This window comes from Tursiops truncatus, chromosome 12, assembly GCF_011762595.2.
Source record: "Tursiops truncatus isolate mTurTru1 chromosome 12, mTurTru1.mat.Y, whole genome shotgun sequence".
Classification (NCBI taxonomy): Eukaryota; Metazoa; Chordata; class Mammalia; order Artiodactyla; family Delphinidae; genus Tursiops; species Tursiops truncatus.
Window position 1 is genome coordinate 81,513,407 of NC_047045.1, and position 18,100 is coordinate 81,531,506.

Consider the following 18,100-nt stretch of genomic DNA (forward strand, 5'->3'; position numbering starts at 1 on the left):
CTTTACATTCAGGCACAACAAAATGTCTGATTCATCTTGCACGTTCTCTGCTCAAGAACAGGAATCAGCCAATTCTCCAAGGAGCTCTGGTTCTATTTAGTGGAAATGGAATTTAGAAACCAAGGCATGGCAAATGTGCTTATTGTTACCGTAAGGCGACCAACCATCCTGTTTGCCTGGGACACTTTCAGTTTTAACACAAAGTGCAGCATCTGGGGAAATCCCCTCAGTCCCGGGGAAACTGGGACAATTGGTCATCATCCTAGTGCTTCTAGGCCCTTTCGGTGCACAGAAGCAGTAAATATACTTTTTAAATCATATGCTCAAATTGATATATCCAATTTAAATGTAGTACAGGTTTTTTCTGAACTTCCTTGATCTTATATTTGTACATCATTTTCTCTTACACTTAAAGTCTTGTACATTAAAAATGAAAATAGGGCTTCCCTGGTGGCGCAGTGGTTGAGAGTCTGCCTGCCGATGCAGGGGACACGGGTTCGTGCCCCGGTCCGGGAAGATCCCACATGCCGCGGAGCGGCTGGACCCGTGAGCCATGGCCGCTGAGCCTGCGCGTCCGGAGCCTGTGCTCCGCAACGTGAGAGGCCACAACAGTGAGAGGCCCGCGTACCGCAAAAAAAAAAAAAAAAAAAAAGAAAATATTTGTATTATCCTACAATATACATACTTTCAAACCGCAGCAACAAAATTACCATTAATTATAAACCACTGAGCGAAGCTGAAGATTCCTTTGCAGTTCTTTCTCAACCTTAGAATATATCTCACCACAGATAATTCTTAGAGTACTATGTCCAAAAGCCCTGGGGAATTAATTCCTTTCTCTGTGTAACAAGATAGTTGCATTACCAATGTGACTTACAGTTAAGTTTATTTTAATTTGCTATCAACTTTGGGTTTGTTTCCTTTTCAATGTACTTTTTGGCTATATAAACCTTCAAAAGTTCAAAGTCAGAGAAGTCTTGCTTTTATTTCTTTCGCCTCCACCTTTCCCCACCACTCTCTATAGGTAACCATTTTTATTGTTTCTAGGATATGCTTCCAATTTTCCACATAGCCTGGGACGCATTTCAAAGCAACATATAAACAGCATCCTCATTCTTTTTTTGGGGGTGGGGGTTGCATTGTATTTCATGTTATGGATGTACGGTGTCTAACCAGTTCCCTATTAATGGACATTTGAGTTATTTCATAACTTTTGCTATGACACTACAACAAGTAACCCTGCCTACATGTTGCTTCTATAAGTGAAGGTGTATTTTCAGAATAAGGTTAGGGTTAGAAGTGAAATTGCAAGACGTAAGAATAAGTGCATATATAATTTTGGTACTCCACAGGGCCTGAATCATTTTCCCATTCCCACCAGGAAATTTACGAGCACTGTTTCTCCACTGCCGTGTAATTTCAATGTGCATTTCCATTATAAGTGAGGACGAACAGACTTCTACGTTTCGGACCATTGCTGGTCTTTTGTGTGAAATGTCTGTTCATGTCCTTGCCCATTTTTCTCTTCGGATTTTGGTCTTTGACCATCTGGAGTATAGTTTAATCTCATCCCCATAAATCACCTCATTCCAGAACACCTCCTTTGGGGATAAACGGTTTTGGTAAAATTGGATAAGGGCAGCCCAATCAAAAGATTACCTGACCCCTGTAGGAAGTATGAGACTTGTTTCACGTCTACCAGGTAACACCATCGGTCTTACGCGACGGTCCGGATGACACACAGCCTTGCGTAAGGGCGTATATTCGAATTAAAAACCTTATATTATCGGTTCCATTAAAACCTCACAAGGTTCGCCTTCCCCTCGCTTCTGCGTTAGCAAGGTGCCCCTAGAGCTGCTGACATAGGTAAAACCTCCACGTACTAGACAATAGCTCCCCGGTTTCACCTCGAGATTTCAAGGCTGGGACGAACCAAGCGTCCAGGAAGCAGCACTTCCTGACGGAAGAAAGAGCATCGGTTTCCAAATTCTCAGAACTTCAAACAGCAAGGGCTCACGAAGCCTCAATTGCTCGCACTCCCCGCCCACGGCGTCGCTCCTACGGTTGCACCTTGCCGACAGCGCGCGGAAGCATCACAGATGGGTGCTGTACCAAAGGACAGCCAATCACACGCCGCCTTCGCCCAGATTCCTCCGCCAGAGGCAGCGCCGCAGCCGCAGGTGGCCCGGCGAGCTTGTCCGCCCGGGGAGCGCGTCCACCCGGCGCCGCCAATCGCGACCCCCGCCGCCCTTCCCGTGATGCCCCGCGGCTGACCTGCGACCTCGCGGCTCACCGCTCCCTGAGGCCCGCTTCCCTCCCCGCCCCCGCCGAGGTCGCAGCGCTTCAGCGGCCGCGGGGCGTGCCACCAGGCGCAGCTCCTCCTGTAGCGACTCGAGGCCCTCAGCGGGCGCCCTCCTTTCGCCTTTCCTCCCCGCGGCTGGGCCCGGCGGGCGGGAAGCTGTGGCCGTGTCCGTGAGACAACTGGTCGGTGAGTGGGCCGGGCGCTAACATGGCGGGGCGGAGAAGCGGGCGGGCGCCGGCGGCGTCGCGGGGCGGGGCGGCGGGAGGAGCGGGAAGGGGGTGGGGCGACGGGACCTCGCTTCCTCCCTCAGCGCCATTTTGTGGCAGCGAGACCTGCAAATAAAGGGGAGAGCCGGGGCTGTGGCGGGAGGAGGAGCGCGGGGGCCGGCGGCAGCGGGGTCGGGCGGCCTGGACAGCGAGCGGGCAGCGCGGGGTCAGCCTATGTGACTGGGCGGCGCCGGCGCGGCCTCCGTCAGGAGAGGTAGGTGCGGGCCGCTCGCCGGAGCGGCGGCGAGGATCTCGGGGTCCCCAGGGCTGAGGCGCGGCCGCCCGGCCCGGGAAGGGGCGGACGGAGCACAGGGGGCGACTCGGGGTTCCCGGGCCCGCCGGCCTCCCGTTAGCCGCGCCGCCTTTCCGCCTGCAGGGACACTTCCGCCACCCCGAGGCCATTTTACCTCCGTCCTCAGGGTCCCGGGGGCTAGGTGGGCGCTCCCGCGGGGCGGGCGACAATCGGAGGCCGCCTTCTCGGTGCGCGTCCAGTCCCCGCCCCGGTGTCGCCGGCTCCCACCTCGGCCGGAGCGCGAGGACTGGCGGCACGAATGAGTTCAGCAGGGGAAGGAAAGCAGCGTTCGTTGACCAAATCGCACGTCGCGCAGTAGCTTAATATTGCAGCTGCGTTGTCTTGTGGACTTCCATTTTTAAATGATGGCATGCGTTCTGAATTAAAAAGAGAAAAATTATTTATTGAATTAGAGGTTTTCGTGAAATTTTAGAGTCTCACCTCGGATCCCTGTAAGGCTGTTATTAATTTTTTAAACCATATTTCATGGGAGCACATAGGAAAAGTCCAAGTTTGTTTTGATGAAGTCAGTTGGATATTTGATCCTAGAGGACTGTGTTAAAATCCTTAATAACCGTGTTTATAAAGCAAGAAACGATTCTTTTGTCCGAGATTTAAAAAGATAAAGAAATACTTTCATGATCATGTTACAGTCCTGAGTTGTCCATGTAGTTTTCCTTCTCAGAATTTAGTTAATTCCATTGCTGAGGAGGATACGTGGAAGTCACGCGTCTGTCACCACAAATCCTACCGGGTTTTTGTTTTGTTTTGTTTTTGAAGTATAGTCGATTTACAATGTTGTTAGTTTCAGGTGTACAACAAAGTGATTATCGACCGGGTTTTTTATTTAAAAACTTTGACCATTAAGACTTCTGTGACAGATAAACATGTTGTAGACATTTAAAACCCCGTATAAAGCTACCGTGAAAATCTTTTCAAGATGCCTAAATGTTATATATGTACACATGACATTTAGTAGCATCTGATTAGGCAAGTTGGGGAAAGAAATTGCGGTGCATTAGAAATTGGGAAAGAAATTGGGGCTTGTGATAAAGAGGAGGTTCAATTTCAAGGGTTTTGGTGGCTGTATTCCTAGAGTGCGTTCAGATTTTACGTTATCTTAAGCAGATAGCTATAGCTAAGAGATCAGTATTTTCACTTCTCAGTGGCGGAACTTAGGCAAACTACCTAAATTTCTAACTCCCAAAGGACAAAAGTACTGATAAAAGTGTATCCCAGGCACTGCTATTTTTTACTTAGCTCATGTAATTTATAGAACTTCATAATATATAGCTTTCCTGATTGAATTTTGAGTATTTGTCAGAAATGGGTTGGTATAATACAGAAAATCCGTAGCAGCCTTGTGGCATGGAGATGAGAGTTGTAATAATTGTATTTGTACAGTACGTTACAGCTTTCAGAGTCCGTTACACTCTTGTATGTATGTATAGGTGTAATACAGAATTCCCTTGAAAATATTCTTTGTTTAGAGGTCTTGATCATTTTCATTCAATTGTACATTATCTTGCTCTTGAAAAAAAATATTTTTCTTGCTCTTTAAAATTTTCTGTTGCTTTGCTTTTGCAAAGCAAGATGTAGATAGTACTTGGTTTTATTCTTGTTTTTATTACCTTCCATTTTTCTGCATCTAAGTATTTTCTATTACTAAGCTTACTAGAGCAAAACTTTTCAATATTCCTATGACAGTATATCCCATTAGATATTAAGGCGGTGTATCAGGCTAGATTCAGTGCTATAAATAAACATTCTCAACTCTAGAAAATGTAGTTGGTGGAATTTACTTTAATCTTTCCTAAATACACATTAAAATTCTCTTTTATGTTAATGTTAGTATTTTATTTGAAATATCTTTTGTTTGTATAGTATTTTTATGGCACTTAAAACACTGACATTTGTAGCACTTTGTGGGGCAGGCAAAACTGGTATCCTCTTTTTGCTGATTTGGAGACTGCAATCTAGAGAAAGTGACTTGCTCAAGATCACATGACTGATATACATAGTCAAGAAAAATTGGTCTTCCAGTTCCTAACAAGTACACTTCTACTATAGTGCCTAGGCTGATACAGTGTCAGATTATTAGTTTCTTACGTTTAGTTGTGATGAGTTTCAGCAAGGTAGGTGATTTCTTACTGAAGTGTTGGCTGGTACTTGTTTCTCTGTTAAGGGAGAACTGAGTTGCATAACTTGGGATCATAATGCTAAGAGCCAGAGAAGTACTGAGATCTGGGATGCTAGGCTCCTAGCCTACCAAAACCGAACTCTCCATCATAAGGTGTTTCTCAGTGTAAAGGCATTAGGAGTAGATGGTGGTTCTGACGGTCTAAACTTAAGAGCTATATTACCTCTGAATTATCCACATGGATAACAAAACTTTACATAAAACATAAAACCATGTTTTAGCCAGTCCTCTTAAACTTGCTAAAAGGTAGCCAAATTGGTCAATTTTTGCTTTTTTTCTATTTTGCTTTTCTGCATTCTCTTGCTAATGCTAGAGAATTCTAGCATTCTAGAATTCTAGCATTCTCTAGCTAATGCTAATTCTCTAGCATTCTCTACCCCCCCCCCCATTTTTTAATAAGTAGCTGTTTTAATCTGAGCTAATCACCTAATGATTCATAACCCTTTTCATCATCTGGAAAATGGAAAGTAACTTCGACTGTAGAAGTTGTGGTTATTAAATAAGTGATTCATAGCACTGGGTATATATTCATTTTTTCCCTTCAAGACTCAGGGTTCAACTCCAAATGATATTTCAGTCATTCTGTTTTTCTGATATGAAAATAGCTTGTTCTAAGAACCTGGAATATCCATTGTCTTTATGAATGTAGAATTAACTTTAGATGGTATTGTGCTTGTCAGTTGTGCTAAAAAAAAATTGCCTTGGGGAGTAATAAATTTCACAGCACATGTGCAGTGGGAGAGTCAGAATTGAGAACCAGGTTCTATTTTGATTAAATAGTTGAATGTTGATGCTTTCAAATTTTAAGCCTGTTTCTAATTTGCCTTTTGTCACACTGTCCATTTAACTGTTGTGGCATATCATGAAATCTCAAGCAAAGATTGACTTTTCATCTGCTAAAGATAAGGGAGGAATTTCTTACTAAATGCTTATGCTTTGATTTCCCAAGTCACATATTCCATAACATGTGGAGTGACTTGTGATTGAGAGTCAACATGTGAAACGCAAACATATACAAAACCTGGATTTATCCCTGACTTACATTACAAATTTAAACATCTATTTTTATAAAGAAAATGTAGGTATTCTTTAAGCAGTGTGTAATTAGAATCTACCCAGCGTCAAGCTTTTTAAAAGGAGAGAGAACATAAGCCAGTGTTAAAAATGTAAATAACTTGCTGTTTAGAATTCTGAGAATTGGAGGTCACCAAGAATTCTGCAGTGGGGCTTAAAGACAAAAACAGGAGAGTCCCCTGATGGTACAGTGGGTAGGACTCCGGGCTCCCTATGCAGGGGGCCAGGGTTCGATCCCTGGTCGGGGGAACTAGATCCCACATGCCACAACTAAGAAGCCCGCATGCTGCATATGGCATTATTACATTCTTTTTTATGGCTGAGAAATATTCCATTGTGTATATGTACCACATGCACAGTTTTGAGATGGGAAGCCTTTAGAAGGATTTAACCAGAAGACTGACATATAGGTACACATTTATATACTATTTAAGTATGTTAAAAGTTCAAATGGCTCAAATTTTCTTGTACCATTTTAATACGTTATTAGTACGTTATTGATATTTACCTACTATTTAGCATTGGACAAATGGGAAGTTCAAAGAAAATGTTAAACTTGAGTTGTGGATTCCAAGAGGTTGCAGTCTAGTGGAGTGAATGCCCATTAAAACCATTTTAAAATATAAGTAGTCAGGCCTCTGGAGGTGAACATGGTGAGCGTTTGTTTCCAAGTGCTTGGATTCACTCTAGAGTCACGTTAGGATAATCAGTCACTAAGCAGCTGTCTGTAACTTGCAACAGAGATTATAAACTGGGTGATAAGGGGGCTAAAGTAGGCAGGGGCCAATTCAGAGAAAAAATACCGATTTTTAAAACATAGAAATATGGTCATGTCTTCATAGGTGTTGTTTGGTCATAGAGACTTGATCAACTCCATCAGCTCAGAAACTAATGATATATGCTCAGGTTTTTGTTTTACATCCAATGATAAGATTATCAAAGAGGGAAGAATTAAGGCAGTTAATTTATGATATGATCAATATATAATTTTTTTCCTTAAAATGTACTGATTTTTTCAACTCAGTGTACCTAATCTGAAAATCAGGGTTTAGTGACAGTATGATTAGAATATTTGAATTGGGATTGTATGTAATATAAAAAATGGTATTGAAAATCATCTCCTTTTGAGGAATCTCAGATATTCATCAAGAAGTCAAGTAGCTTTTAAAACTCAGTTTTACACTGTAAATTCTTTGATTAAGTTATTTTTATTGCGTATAGTTGACATGTTATTTTCAGGTGTACAACATAGGGATTTGATGTTTGTATACATTGCAAAAGGATCACCACATAAATCTAGTTACCATCTGTCACCATACATAGTTACAAAACTTTTCTTCTTGTGATGAAGATTTTGACTCTTTCAGCAGCTTTCAAATCTACGTAATACAGTATTATTACCTATAGTCACTGTGTTGTACATTATACCTCTGTGACTTATTTACTGGCTACTTATTTAATTGTTTGGAATTTGTAGTAAGTATGGGCAGGTAAAATAAACTAAAAAGAAAGTTTAAGATGTAAGGGAACATTTATGACTTTGCTGCTAGAAAGGATACCTAGGAATAACTTTAAATTAGCTTCTCTTTGTTAAATTTGAATATTAGGAAATAGCACAAGTCTTTTCAGTAAGCATAATAAAGTTAATGAGAGTATTTCTGTCATTAATCTTTTTCAACAGGATTAAGTGAATTTTATGTAAATTTATAAAAGAAGCTAATTTTGAGATACAAATTATTTTGTGACATGAAGTTAAATAATGTAGGGATATTTTTATTAAGGTGTAAATACCTTCATACCTGCATTGTGTAGTGATGAATTGTCATGAGGATGATAGATTTGACCTTACTATAACAATGTTAATTCTGTAAAAGGAAAGGCTTAGCAACTGGTCTTACCCTTCCTCTGTCCTTTCAACAAGATGCCTGAGATACTGCCTGAGGCCAGTATCGGACTTCAGCACAAACCTATTACTTCTGCTGCCAGATTTGTCTTTCACAGGGCAATTGTAAGAATGCATTGAAAAATTGTATTTCTTTGGGACGTCCCTGGTGGTCCAGTGGTTGATTATATTTCTTTCAATCCTTTGTGGCAACATTACAAAGAATGATCAACTTTTTTATAAGAGAGTTTAAAAAAAAACCTAATAACAATAGTAATGTAAGATGTTAACAAAGGAGAAACTGGGTGCAGAGTATATGGGAACCCTGTAATATCTTTGCAGCCTTTCTGTAAATCTAAAACTAGTCTAAGAGGTATATAATTTTTTTCACAACTTTATCGGAGTATAAATGCTTTACAATGTTGTTAGTTTCTGCCGTGCAACAGAGTGAATCAGCTATATGTATACATTTTATCCCCATATCCCTTCCCTTTTGAGCATCCCTTCCACCCTCCCTCTTGAGCATCCCTCCCACCCTCCCTCTTGAGCATCCCTCTAGGTGGTCACAAAGCACTGAGCTGATCTCCCTGTGCTATGCAGCAGCTTCCCACTAGCCATCCATTTTACATTTGCTAGTGTATATATATCAGTGCTACTTTCTTACTTCATCCCAGCTTCCCCCCCACCCCACCCAGTGCCCTCAAGTCCGTTCTCTACGTCTGCGTCTTTATTCCTACCCTGCCACTAGGTTCATCAGCACCGCTTTTTTAAATTCCATATATATGCGTTAGCATACGGTATTTGTTTTTCTTTCTGACTTACTTCACTCTGTATGACAGATTCTAGGTCCATCCACTTCACTGCAAATAACTCAATTTCGTTCCTAAAAGGTTTATTTTAATTAAAAAAAATAACCGAATGATTTGGTCATAACTGAGTTCAGTAATAAATTAGTTTGAAAAAGCCAGTCTTTTTTTCTTCCTACCTTAACTGGAAGAAAATCAGTTGACTTTCCTCTCTTTATTCCTTTTTTCTAGGATTCAAGATGACCAACGAGGAACCTCTTCCTAAAAAGGTTTGTTTTTTCAGCAGTTTCTAAGCACTTCTTTTGACTAATAGAGTTGAAGGCACTATCCATATTGTTTGCTTTTGTTTATTCCCTTGCCTTATATTAATAGCATCATGGGTGTATAATGTGTGAGACGTTGTATCTAATATGTAATATATTTTAGAATATTTTCAGCCTTTGGAAAACTTTTGTAATAATGACATCCCCATGGTCAACTTGTAGCCTTTATCATATGAATATTCCCAGCTATATAACTACAAATAATGTCAAAATAAGAGATTATTTTACAAGATCCTATAAGTTACTTATTTTCTTTTTTTTCCTAACTTAAATCCCTTTGGTTGTAATGCAGAACCACTTCCATATTTTTCAAAACAGTTTACAGCTAGTTGGTTCTTAGATTCTACCATTTCCTCTGAAGTTTTATTTTCTAGTCTCATTTTCCCCATTTTTTCTTCAGTTTAGTCACTATGACACACACACAAAAGAGGTTACAAAAGAATAACAGTTTCTAAGGGGTATTTATAATTCAGTTGGGAAAGTAGGGGTATGTGCTTATTAACCAGTGAATATTTAAGTGGACAATTTAAATAGTAAATGTTACGGAAATTTCTGTCCTAAGTTTTGGGGTCAAGTGCTTTAACAGTCTTGAGAATTACTGGGTGCTTTCTGTTAGGCTTTTAATATATTCTGGTATAATGATTTTCCCTTTTCTGTTTTCTGATAGTAACATGTTACTGGTAAATGCTACAATTTGAAACATTTTTATAAAGAAAAATGTTTTAATATCTTATAAGGGAAATTAATAAGACTTAATTTTATATTAAAGTAGGAGAGGTGCCTCAGCTTTACAATCTTCTTTTGGTATAGAGAAAACATTTAATATTTCTCAATTTGCAAAACAATTTCATCTCATTAGAATATTATGCCCACTTTAAAGAACTTTTTATTTTGAAAAAATTACTGATTCATAGGAAGTTGTAAAGAAATGTACAGGGAGGGGGCTTCCCTGGTGGCGCAGTGGTTAAGAATCCGCCTGCCAATGCAGGGGACACAGGTTCGAGCCCTGTTCTGGGAAGATCCCACATGCCGTGGAGCAACTAAGCCCGTGCGCCACAACTACTGAGCCTGCACTCTAGAGTTCACGAGCCACAACTACTGAGCCCATGTGCCACAGCTACTGAAGCCTGTGCACCTAGAGCCCATGCTCTGCAACAAGAGAAACCACCGCAATGAGAAGCCCATGCACCACAAGGAAGAGTAGCCCCCAGTCGCCGCAACTAGAGAAAGACCGCGCTGCAATGAAAGCCAGTGCAGCAAAAAAAAAAAAAGAAAGGGCTTCCCTGGTGGCCCAGTGGTTACGAATCCGTCTGTCAGTGCAGAGGACATGGGTTCAAGCCCTGGTCCAGGAAGATCCCACGTGCTGCAGAGCAACTAAGCCCGTGCGCCACAACTACTGAGCCCTCGTGCCACTACTGAAGCCTGCATGCCTAGAGCCTGTGCTCTGCAACAAGAGAAGCCACCGCAATGAGAAGCCAGCACACAGAAACGAAGAGTAGCCCCTGCTCACTGCAACTAGAGAAAGCCCATGTGCAGCAACAAAGAGCCAACGCAGCCAAAAATAAATAAATTTAAAAAAAAAACAAAAAACTTTAGGACTTCCCTGGTGGCGCAGTGATTGAGAGTCTGCCTGCCGATGCAGGGGACACGGGTTCGTGCCCCGGTCCGGGAGGATCCCGCATGCAATGGAGTGGCTGGGCCTGTGAGCCATGGCCGCTGGGCTTGCGCGTCCGGAGCCTGTGCTCCGCAACAGGAAGAGGTCACAGCAGTGAGAAGCCTGCGTACCGCAAAAAAAAAAAAAAAAAAAAAACTTTATAAAAAAAGAAATGTACAGGGAGGTTCTGTGCACTCTTTACCCAGCCTCCTTCAGCGTTAACATCTTGCATAACTGTCAGACATCTTGCATAAGAATATCAAAACCAGGAACTTGACATTGGTACAATCCACAGAGCATATTCAGACTTCCCTGGTTGTGCGTGCATTCTGTGTGTGGCTCTATGCAGTGTTATCACTTGTAACTTAATGTAAACAGCACCACAACCAAAATAGTTACCTGAACCATTACCACAAGTCTCTCTTACGCCATTTTTTATAGCCACATCCATCCTCTCCCACTCCATTCTTAACTTAACCCCTGGCAACAACTAATCAGTTCTTCATTTCTAAAATTATGCTATTTCACAAATGTCGTATATGTGAAATTATGCTGTATTACATATCCTTTGAGTTTTTTCACACTGCATAATATCCTTCAGCTTTATCCAAGTGGTTGCATATGTCAGTTGTCTGTTTCTTGTATTGCTGTATTTCATGGTATCATAGTTTACTATTCACCTGTTGAAAGACATCTGGGTAGTTTCCAATTTTTGGCTATTACAAATAAAGCTGCTGTGAGCATTTGTGTACAAGTTTCTGTGTGAAAATAAATTTTCATTTCTTTGGAATATGTGCTTAAGAGTGCAACTGTTGAGTTGCATGGAACATCCATTTTTAGTTTTAAAAGGATTCGCCACACTATTTTCCAGAGCAGCTGTACCATTTTACTTTCTCACTAGCAATGTATGAAGGCTCAGTTTCTCTGCATCTTCACTCAGTATTTGGTGTTACCACTATTTTTTTATTTAGCCATTCTAATAGGGTGTAATGATAGCTTATTGGGTTTTAATTTGCATTTTCCTAATAATGATACCTGTTTTAAAGATAACAAATAGTCCACCTTTTAAAAACTTCGTTCCAAAAAATAAGACTTTTTTTTTTTTTTTTTTAGATGTTGGTAGGAGTTTATTAATTAATTTATTTTTGCTGTGTTGGGTCTTCGTTTCTGTGCGAGGGCATTCTCTAGTTCTGGCAAGTGGGGGCCACTCTTCATCGCGGTGCGCGGGCCTCTCACTATCGTGGCCTCTCGTTGTGTAGCACAGGCTCAGTAGTTGTGGCTCACGGGCCTAGTTGCTCCGCGGCATGTGGGATCTTCCCAGACCGGGGCTCGAACCTGTGTACCCTGTATTAGCAGGCAGATTCTCAACCACTGCGCCACCAGGGAAGCCCAAGACTTTTTTTTAAAAAACGTCGTAGTATGTACTGAGCCATTTAAGTTTCAGACATTTCAGTACAGGCTTCCTTTTGGGAGGAGCTTTGTGTGTCTTTGCTAAAAAGGGGATTCCTAATAACAGAAACCAGCAGTTGAGGGATTAAAAGTATGATCCTGTCTTCATAAAAATAAGAATATAAGTGCCAGTGGTATTTAATATTTAAAACCTTAAGAAAGAGCACTTAGTTTGTATCATAATTCTCTTTATAGGTTCGACTGAGTGAAACAGACTTCAAAGTTATGGCACGAGATGAATTAATTCTCAGGTAAAATGTTCTTTTACCAAATAAAAATCTTTCTATAGAACATTATGTTGTGATTCTGTACTATAGTGTTTATGTGAGGTATTGTTTTGTTTTTAATGTTAATACATCCTCAAATCATTTAATATATTTTTTGAACCTCTTTTCTACGGCCTATTTCTTCATTATATAAACATTGGGGAAAGCATAACACTTCAAAGAACTAAAGCACTAGCTTGGGTAACTTCTAGACTGATAGGTAACTTGACTTTTTTTCTTGTAGAGGGCAAATATTCAGAACTTTAACTTGAAAAGCATTTGTACTTCATGTGTATAACTTGCTATGGGGAAAGACCCTGTTCTCAGGAAGCTTTCAGTTTACCAAATGAATAGACTTGTTTTGATGTAGTTAATTTTTTTACTTTTCTGCGTAACATGGAAAAGTTGTACTCCTTAAGGATATTCTTCTCGTTGTGGAAGAAATATATTATTTACTGGTGAAGCAGAGTTACTCTTTCTCATAACTGTGACCTTGGTCAACTCATTTAACTTTATATATCTTTCATTTTATTATCTGCAAGTTAAAGCAGTTGGATTAAATTACTTTTAAAGATGACTTCCAGCTCTGAATTTCTGTGGTTATCTTAAAATGTCTTACTAAAGCAGATTGTCAAGTACAGCATTATATTATTCGTTTTTCAAATGTAAGAAATCAGAAAATGGGATCACGCATGTTTTGTATTTTATAACTTAAATATATTCTTTTTGCATTTTATCACTATGGTAAGTTTTTTACGAGGTAACTTTTAGATAAAAATAAAATGAATATTTCAGAGCAACCTGCAAGTTCATTGAACTTTTTCCTCTAGAAATTTCAAGGAATTTTTACTTGAGGAACTGAGTAAATTTAACAGAGTGGAAGTTGGGGAGAGAAAAGGTGGTTTTATAAGATAGGGAAACACAGATGACATGCTCCATTGTTTCCTAGAGCCCGATAATTTCCCACCCTTGTTTACTTAACTAGCTACACTCTATTGCAGACATGCTCTTTATTTTCCTTTACCGTAATCTCATGCATAGAAGTTTTTCTATTGCATACCTTCATTTTCCTGCACATAAAATTTAAATACTTAGTATTTTAAAATACTTTTGCCCTTTCCTGCTGATGTAGACGCTTGTGATATACTGTTGATGTTCTCTTTGTACCTCTGATATGGTACACTCCTTGCCTTTTATCCTTTCTTAGATAATTCCTCTGGTTAGTATGTGCCGTCTCTTGATTTAACTGTTGGGGGAGAAATCGGTACTATAATCTTAATTTAAAAATCAGGAACAATTTTTTATGTTAAATTACCTTTAAGGTTTTAAAAATCATGTGCAATTTATATTCTTGAGGTAGTTTAATTTATTTAGGGACTTCTCATTTATGACTTTTAAGTAGGTTTTTTCCTCATTAATTCTCTTTGTGATTTTAAATTAACTGCTACTTAGTCTCTTTTTTCTACTTGATGAGGATGTTTGTGGTTTGAGCTTTTATATATATATTTTTTGTTTGTTTTTAATTAAGGCTGCATTGGGTCTTCGTTGCTGCACGTGGGCTTTCTCTAGTTGCGGCGAGCAGGGGCTGCTCTTCATTGTGGTGCGCGGGCTTCTCATTGCAGTGGCTTCTCTTGTTGTGGAGCATGGGCTTTAGGCACTCGGGCTTCAGTAGTTGTGGCTCGCGGGCTCTAGAGCGCAGGCTCAGTAGTTGTGGCACACAGGCTTAGTTGCTCTGCTGCATGTGGGATCTTCCTGGACCAGCGCTCGAACCCGTGTCCCCTGTATCGGCAGGCGGATTCTTAACCACTGCGCCACCAGGGAAGTCCCTGAGCTTTTATATTTCTCGTTTCCTCTAAAATAAATAGTTCTTATATAACCTCCACAAAACATCTTTATTCATCCCAAAATGTTGAATGAACTCCTCTTTGTGTCCTAGGTTGTAGAGGCCGTAAAAATGAGCATGCCCTTGGCCTAGTCTTTATGTAGAATGGATTAGCTTGATATTATGGAATATTTTTGTTCATTGTGTTGTAATGTTAATAAATCTCACAGCAAACTTGTCAGAGGTTTTAAGATTATAAAAATATTTTCTAAAATCAAAGTAAATTTTAATTAGCTGTAACTGAAGAGCACCTTGAAAACAGCTCTTAAGTAAGCAAGGTGGCAGACAGCTTACTTTCCAGGAGCAGTTGCTTAAATGTAAGACTGGGGAAAGTTTGTTAACTGCAGTAATTGCCAAGAGCAGCTAATATGGCCTATATTTTGAGGGTAGAGGAATATAATGAAGAAAGGTCCTGATGGCATATGGCATGTATGGAAGTTGTTTCTGCTAATTAGATATGCTTTTGAAAAATAGTATGTTCTCTCCCCCCCACACTTTTTTTTTGTTGTTGTTACTTTGAGAGAATCACGTGGTATTTTCACGTAAGAGCCGAGATAACCTTCAGTCCCTTATAATCAGGCACTTAAAAATTTTTTTTTAATGTTTTTTAAATTTTATTTAACTTCATTGATTTTTGGCTGCGTTGGGTCTTCGTTGCTGCGCACGGGCTTTCTTCTAGTTGTGGCGAGCAGCGGCTGCTCTTTTTTGCGGTGGGCAGGCTTCTCATTGCAGTGGCTTCTCTTGTTGCAGAGCACAGGCTCTAGGCACGCAGGCTTCGGTAATTGCGGCATGCGGGCTCTGGAGCGTGGGCTCAGTAGTTGTGGCACACGGGCTTAGTTGCTCCGCAGCATGTGGGATCTTCCCGGAGCAGGGCTCGAACTGATGTCCCCTGCATTCGGATTCTTAACCACTGCACCACCAGGGAAGTCCCTAGGCATGTTTTTTAAATGCCTTTTGTTTGAGGTGGAGAGCATATCTGAAAAGTACGGTTAAGTTTTTCAGTCAGCTTCCATAATCCAGGCAACATGCTGAACATCAGTGATACAAAGTCCTGTATGGTATGTGATCTGACCCACGGGAACACTGCTTGCTGTATTTTCAGCAGGGAACACTTTTCTCTGTATTTCCATTTACCTAACTCCTGTAAGTTGAGAAGGAATAATTTTGAAGTGACTCATTTATTATGGGTTAAACTAGATTTCTGGTTATCTCAAAATGGAAGAGACATTAAAATTCATGCAGTGGAATTCTCAGTATTATTTAAAGCTTATGGATGTGGTTTTCTAGTATATTTAATAAAAGCAATTTAAACATAACTAATATGGATTTATTTTTGTACTAGGTGGAAACAATATGAAGCATATGTACAAGCTTTGGAGGGCAAGTACACAGATCTTAACTGTAAGTTTGAGTTTTAGCTTTCTAAAGACTATGTGACTATTGCCTTTTAGATTGTTGTTATAAGCACAGGATAACTGGTTTTACTAAGTAATTTTTATTCAAGCATTTTATTGAGGAACTCTGTCCAGGCACTATGCTGGGTGCTAAGAAATAGGTGAATGAGACATGCTGTCTCTTCTTGAAGAGTTTGCAGTCATTGGAGAAGACCAACATGCAATAATCTTAGAATAGCACTTCTCTTTTAACTGAAGGTTCCGAGAGAGCATAGATAGGGAAATTCACAACTACTTGAAACTTTCCTTGATGTGTCCCTTCCACAGAGAAATTTCAAGTGAAGCATGAGTTATTACTCTAGAAGAGAGAAGCAACCAGTATTAAATTTATGATAGCTTAAATTGTAACAATAGGATACAGCTATGTATTTATGGATTTTTCAACATCTGCTAAAAATAATACAATTTAGTCTTCAGACCAATTTAGTCTTTGTCACTTTTCACTGAGTTAGAGTAACATAATATTTGTGAGTATAAAAACCAGTACACTTTTCCAAGTTCAGAAAGCTTAATATCCTAAAATCTCAATTATTTTATGATTATAGTATAATCCATAGAAGTTGTGAACATTATGAAAACTTAAAGTAATAATTGTCTCTGCAGTTATGGGCATGTTTATATTGAATAGGTTAAAAACGGTACTAATCAGGACTTTCTGAATACTTCATAGTATAAACAAATGCAAATAACGAAGTTTCCTGGTGTTTGTTGGCAACAGATTAGACCATAACAACGTAATCCCGTCTAGCATTAAGTGGCTGTGGACCCGTATAACAGCACTAACTCCTAAAAGAGCACTCATGATCAGGAACAGATTTCATTGTTACAGAAGCATTGGTAGAATAGAAAGTAAAGATTTAAACTTGTTACCGTGGTTTTTATTATCTGTTCAAAGGCAACCAGAACTTTCTTTTGGTTAGTTCACTTTGATCTTGAAAATTGTATTTCATGATGTTGGGGTTTTTTTTCCTTTAATCATCAGCTAATGATGTAACTGGCTTAAGGGAATCTGAAGAAAAACTAAAGCAACAACAGCAAGAGTCTGCACGCAGGGAAAACATTCTTGTAATGCGACTAGCAACCAAGGAGCAAGAGATGCAGGAGTGTACTGTAAGTATTTCAAATGTTTTGAAGTCTTTTTGAGGAATTGGGGTTTGGGTCACATGATGACATGTATTAATTCACATTAAGCTAATTTTGTTACTTAATAGGAATTATAGATGCACATTTTGTTAAGGTAGAAATACTTTGAGCTTAAATGTGCTAAATGTAAAATTTTGATAGATAACCTTTCATTATTGGATTTAAAGTAATTTTTCTGTGGCCAAGAAGTCAAAAATCTTAAATTATTCTCTGAAATCTCCATGATTTATAAGAATTAGTATATTGTTTCAGATATCTTTAAGTAACTGATATCTGAGGGTATAAGCAGCATTTAGTCTTTACTAAGCAAGCCGTCTGATTAGTTTCTCCTCTGCTGTCTTTACCCCTTTCTGCATAAAGTTATTTTTCTTAGTATCATCAACTTCTACCATGTCTTTTAATTGTTAATCTTTCATGCGTACTATTTGCCATGTGTACATAGATCTGAAATCTAATGATATATTTGATCCTTTAGCTCTGGGGTTGAATTTAGAGTCAGTTTTATGCTGTCTTTGACAGTCTTAGCCCTTTCTTTTAGTGTTTGTATATGTCAGTTATATAAGATAGGGGCAGCTCTATTCCTGTTGTTCCTAGTAGTAGTTTTTTTTTTCTTTCTTTCTTTCTTTCTTTGGTTTTTTTGTTTTTGGACTGCACTGCGCGGCTTGCGAGATCTTAGTTCCCTGACCAGGGCTCAAACCCAGGCCCCTGCAGTGAAAGTGCTGAGTTCTAACCTCTGGACCGCCAGGGAATTCCCTGTTGTTTCTCATCTTAAAAGCTGAAATTTTCCTGAATTTTTTTGTGTAATCTCCATTTGATAGTTATTAAAATCTAATGCATAAGGCAATATTCTGGTCACTGGAGACTAATAATCTGTGGGTCACAGTTCTGTTTCTTTTCTCACCAATAAAATGTTCTTTAGGGCTTAATCACAATCCTTATTCTTCTTGTGCAGACGCTGTCTGTTGTCCACATTCCCACAAAAGTCTTTAGTCCCTTTTCCTTCTTTTTTTTTTTTTTGCTGTGCTGTGCGGCATGTGGGATCTTAGTTCCCCGACCAGGGATTGATCCCACGCCCCCTGTGCCCTGCGTTGGAAGTGCAGAGTCTTA

The 18,100-nt window shown here is 39.7% G+C and overlaps 1 protein-coding gene and 1 long non-coding RNA gene across 4 annotated transcripts in view; one reads left to right on the forward strand and one right to left on the reverse strand.

The window, feature by feature from the left end:
• The window catches only part of LOC141276052 (uncharacterized), a 19,575-nt gene extending 16,325 nt beyond the window's left edge, over positions 1–3,250 (reverse strand). The window contains exons 1-2 of the long non-coding RNA XR_012324967.1: positions 2,976–3,250; positions 1,660–2,634 (exon numbers count right to left, since the gene is read on the reverse strand). This is a non-coding gene — a long non-coding RNA (uncharacterized lncRNA). The remainder of the gene's footprint in view (positions 1–1,659; positions 2,635–2,975) is intronic.
• WTAP (WT1 associated protein) overlaps positions 2,356–18,100 on the forward strand; it is a 26,338-nt gene continuing 10,593 nt past the window's right edge. For 2 of the 3 annotated variants that reach the window (XM_033867934.2, XM_073789800.1), the window contains exons 1-5: positions 2,356–2,488; positions 9,054–9,091; positions 12,444–12,499; positions 15,739–15,797; positions 16,833–16,960. In XM_033867934.2, coding sequence (XP_033723825.1) covers positions 9,062–9,091; positions 12,444–12,499; positions 15,739–15,797; positions 16,833–16,960 — 273 coding nt within the window. In that variant the 5' untranslated portion in view covers positions 2,356–2,488; positions 9,054–9,061. Of the gene's footprint in view, positions 2,489–2,643; positions 2,783–9,053; positions 9,092–12,443; positions 12,500–15,738; positions 15,798–16,832; positions 16,961–18,100 lie in introns of those variants that run through there. The other variant, XM_033867933.2, reaches the window with a different exon arrangement.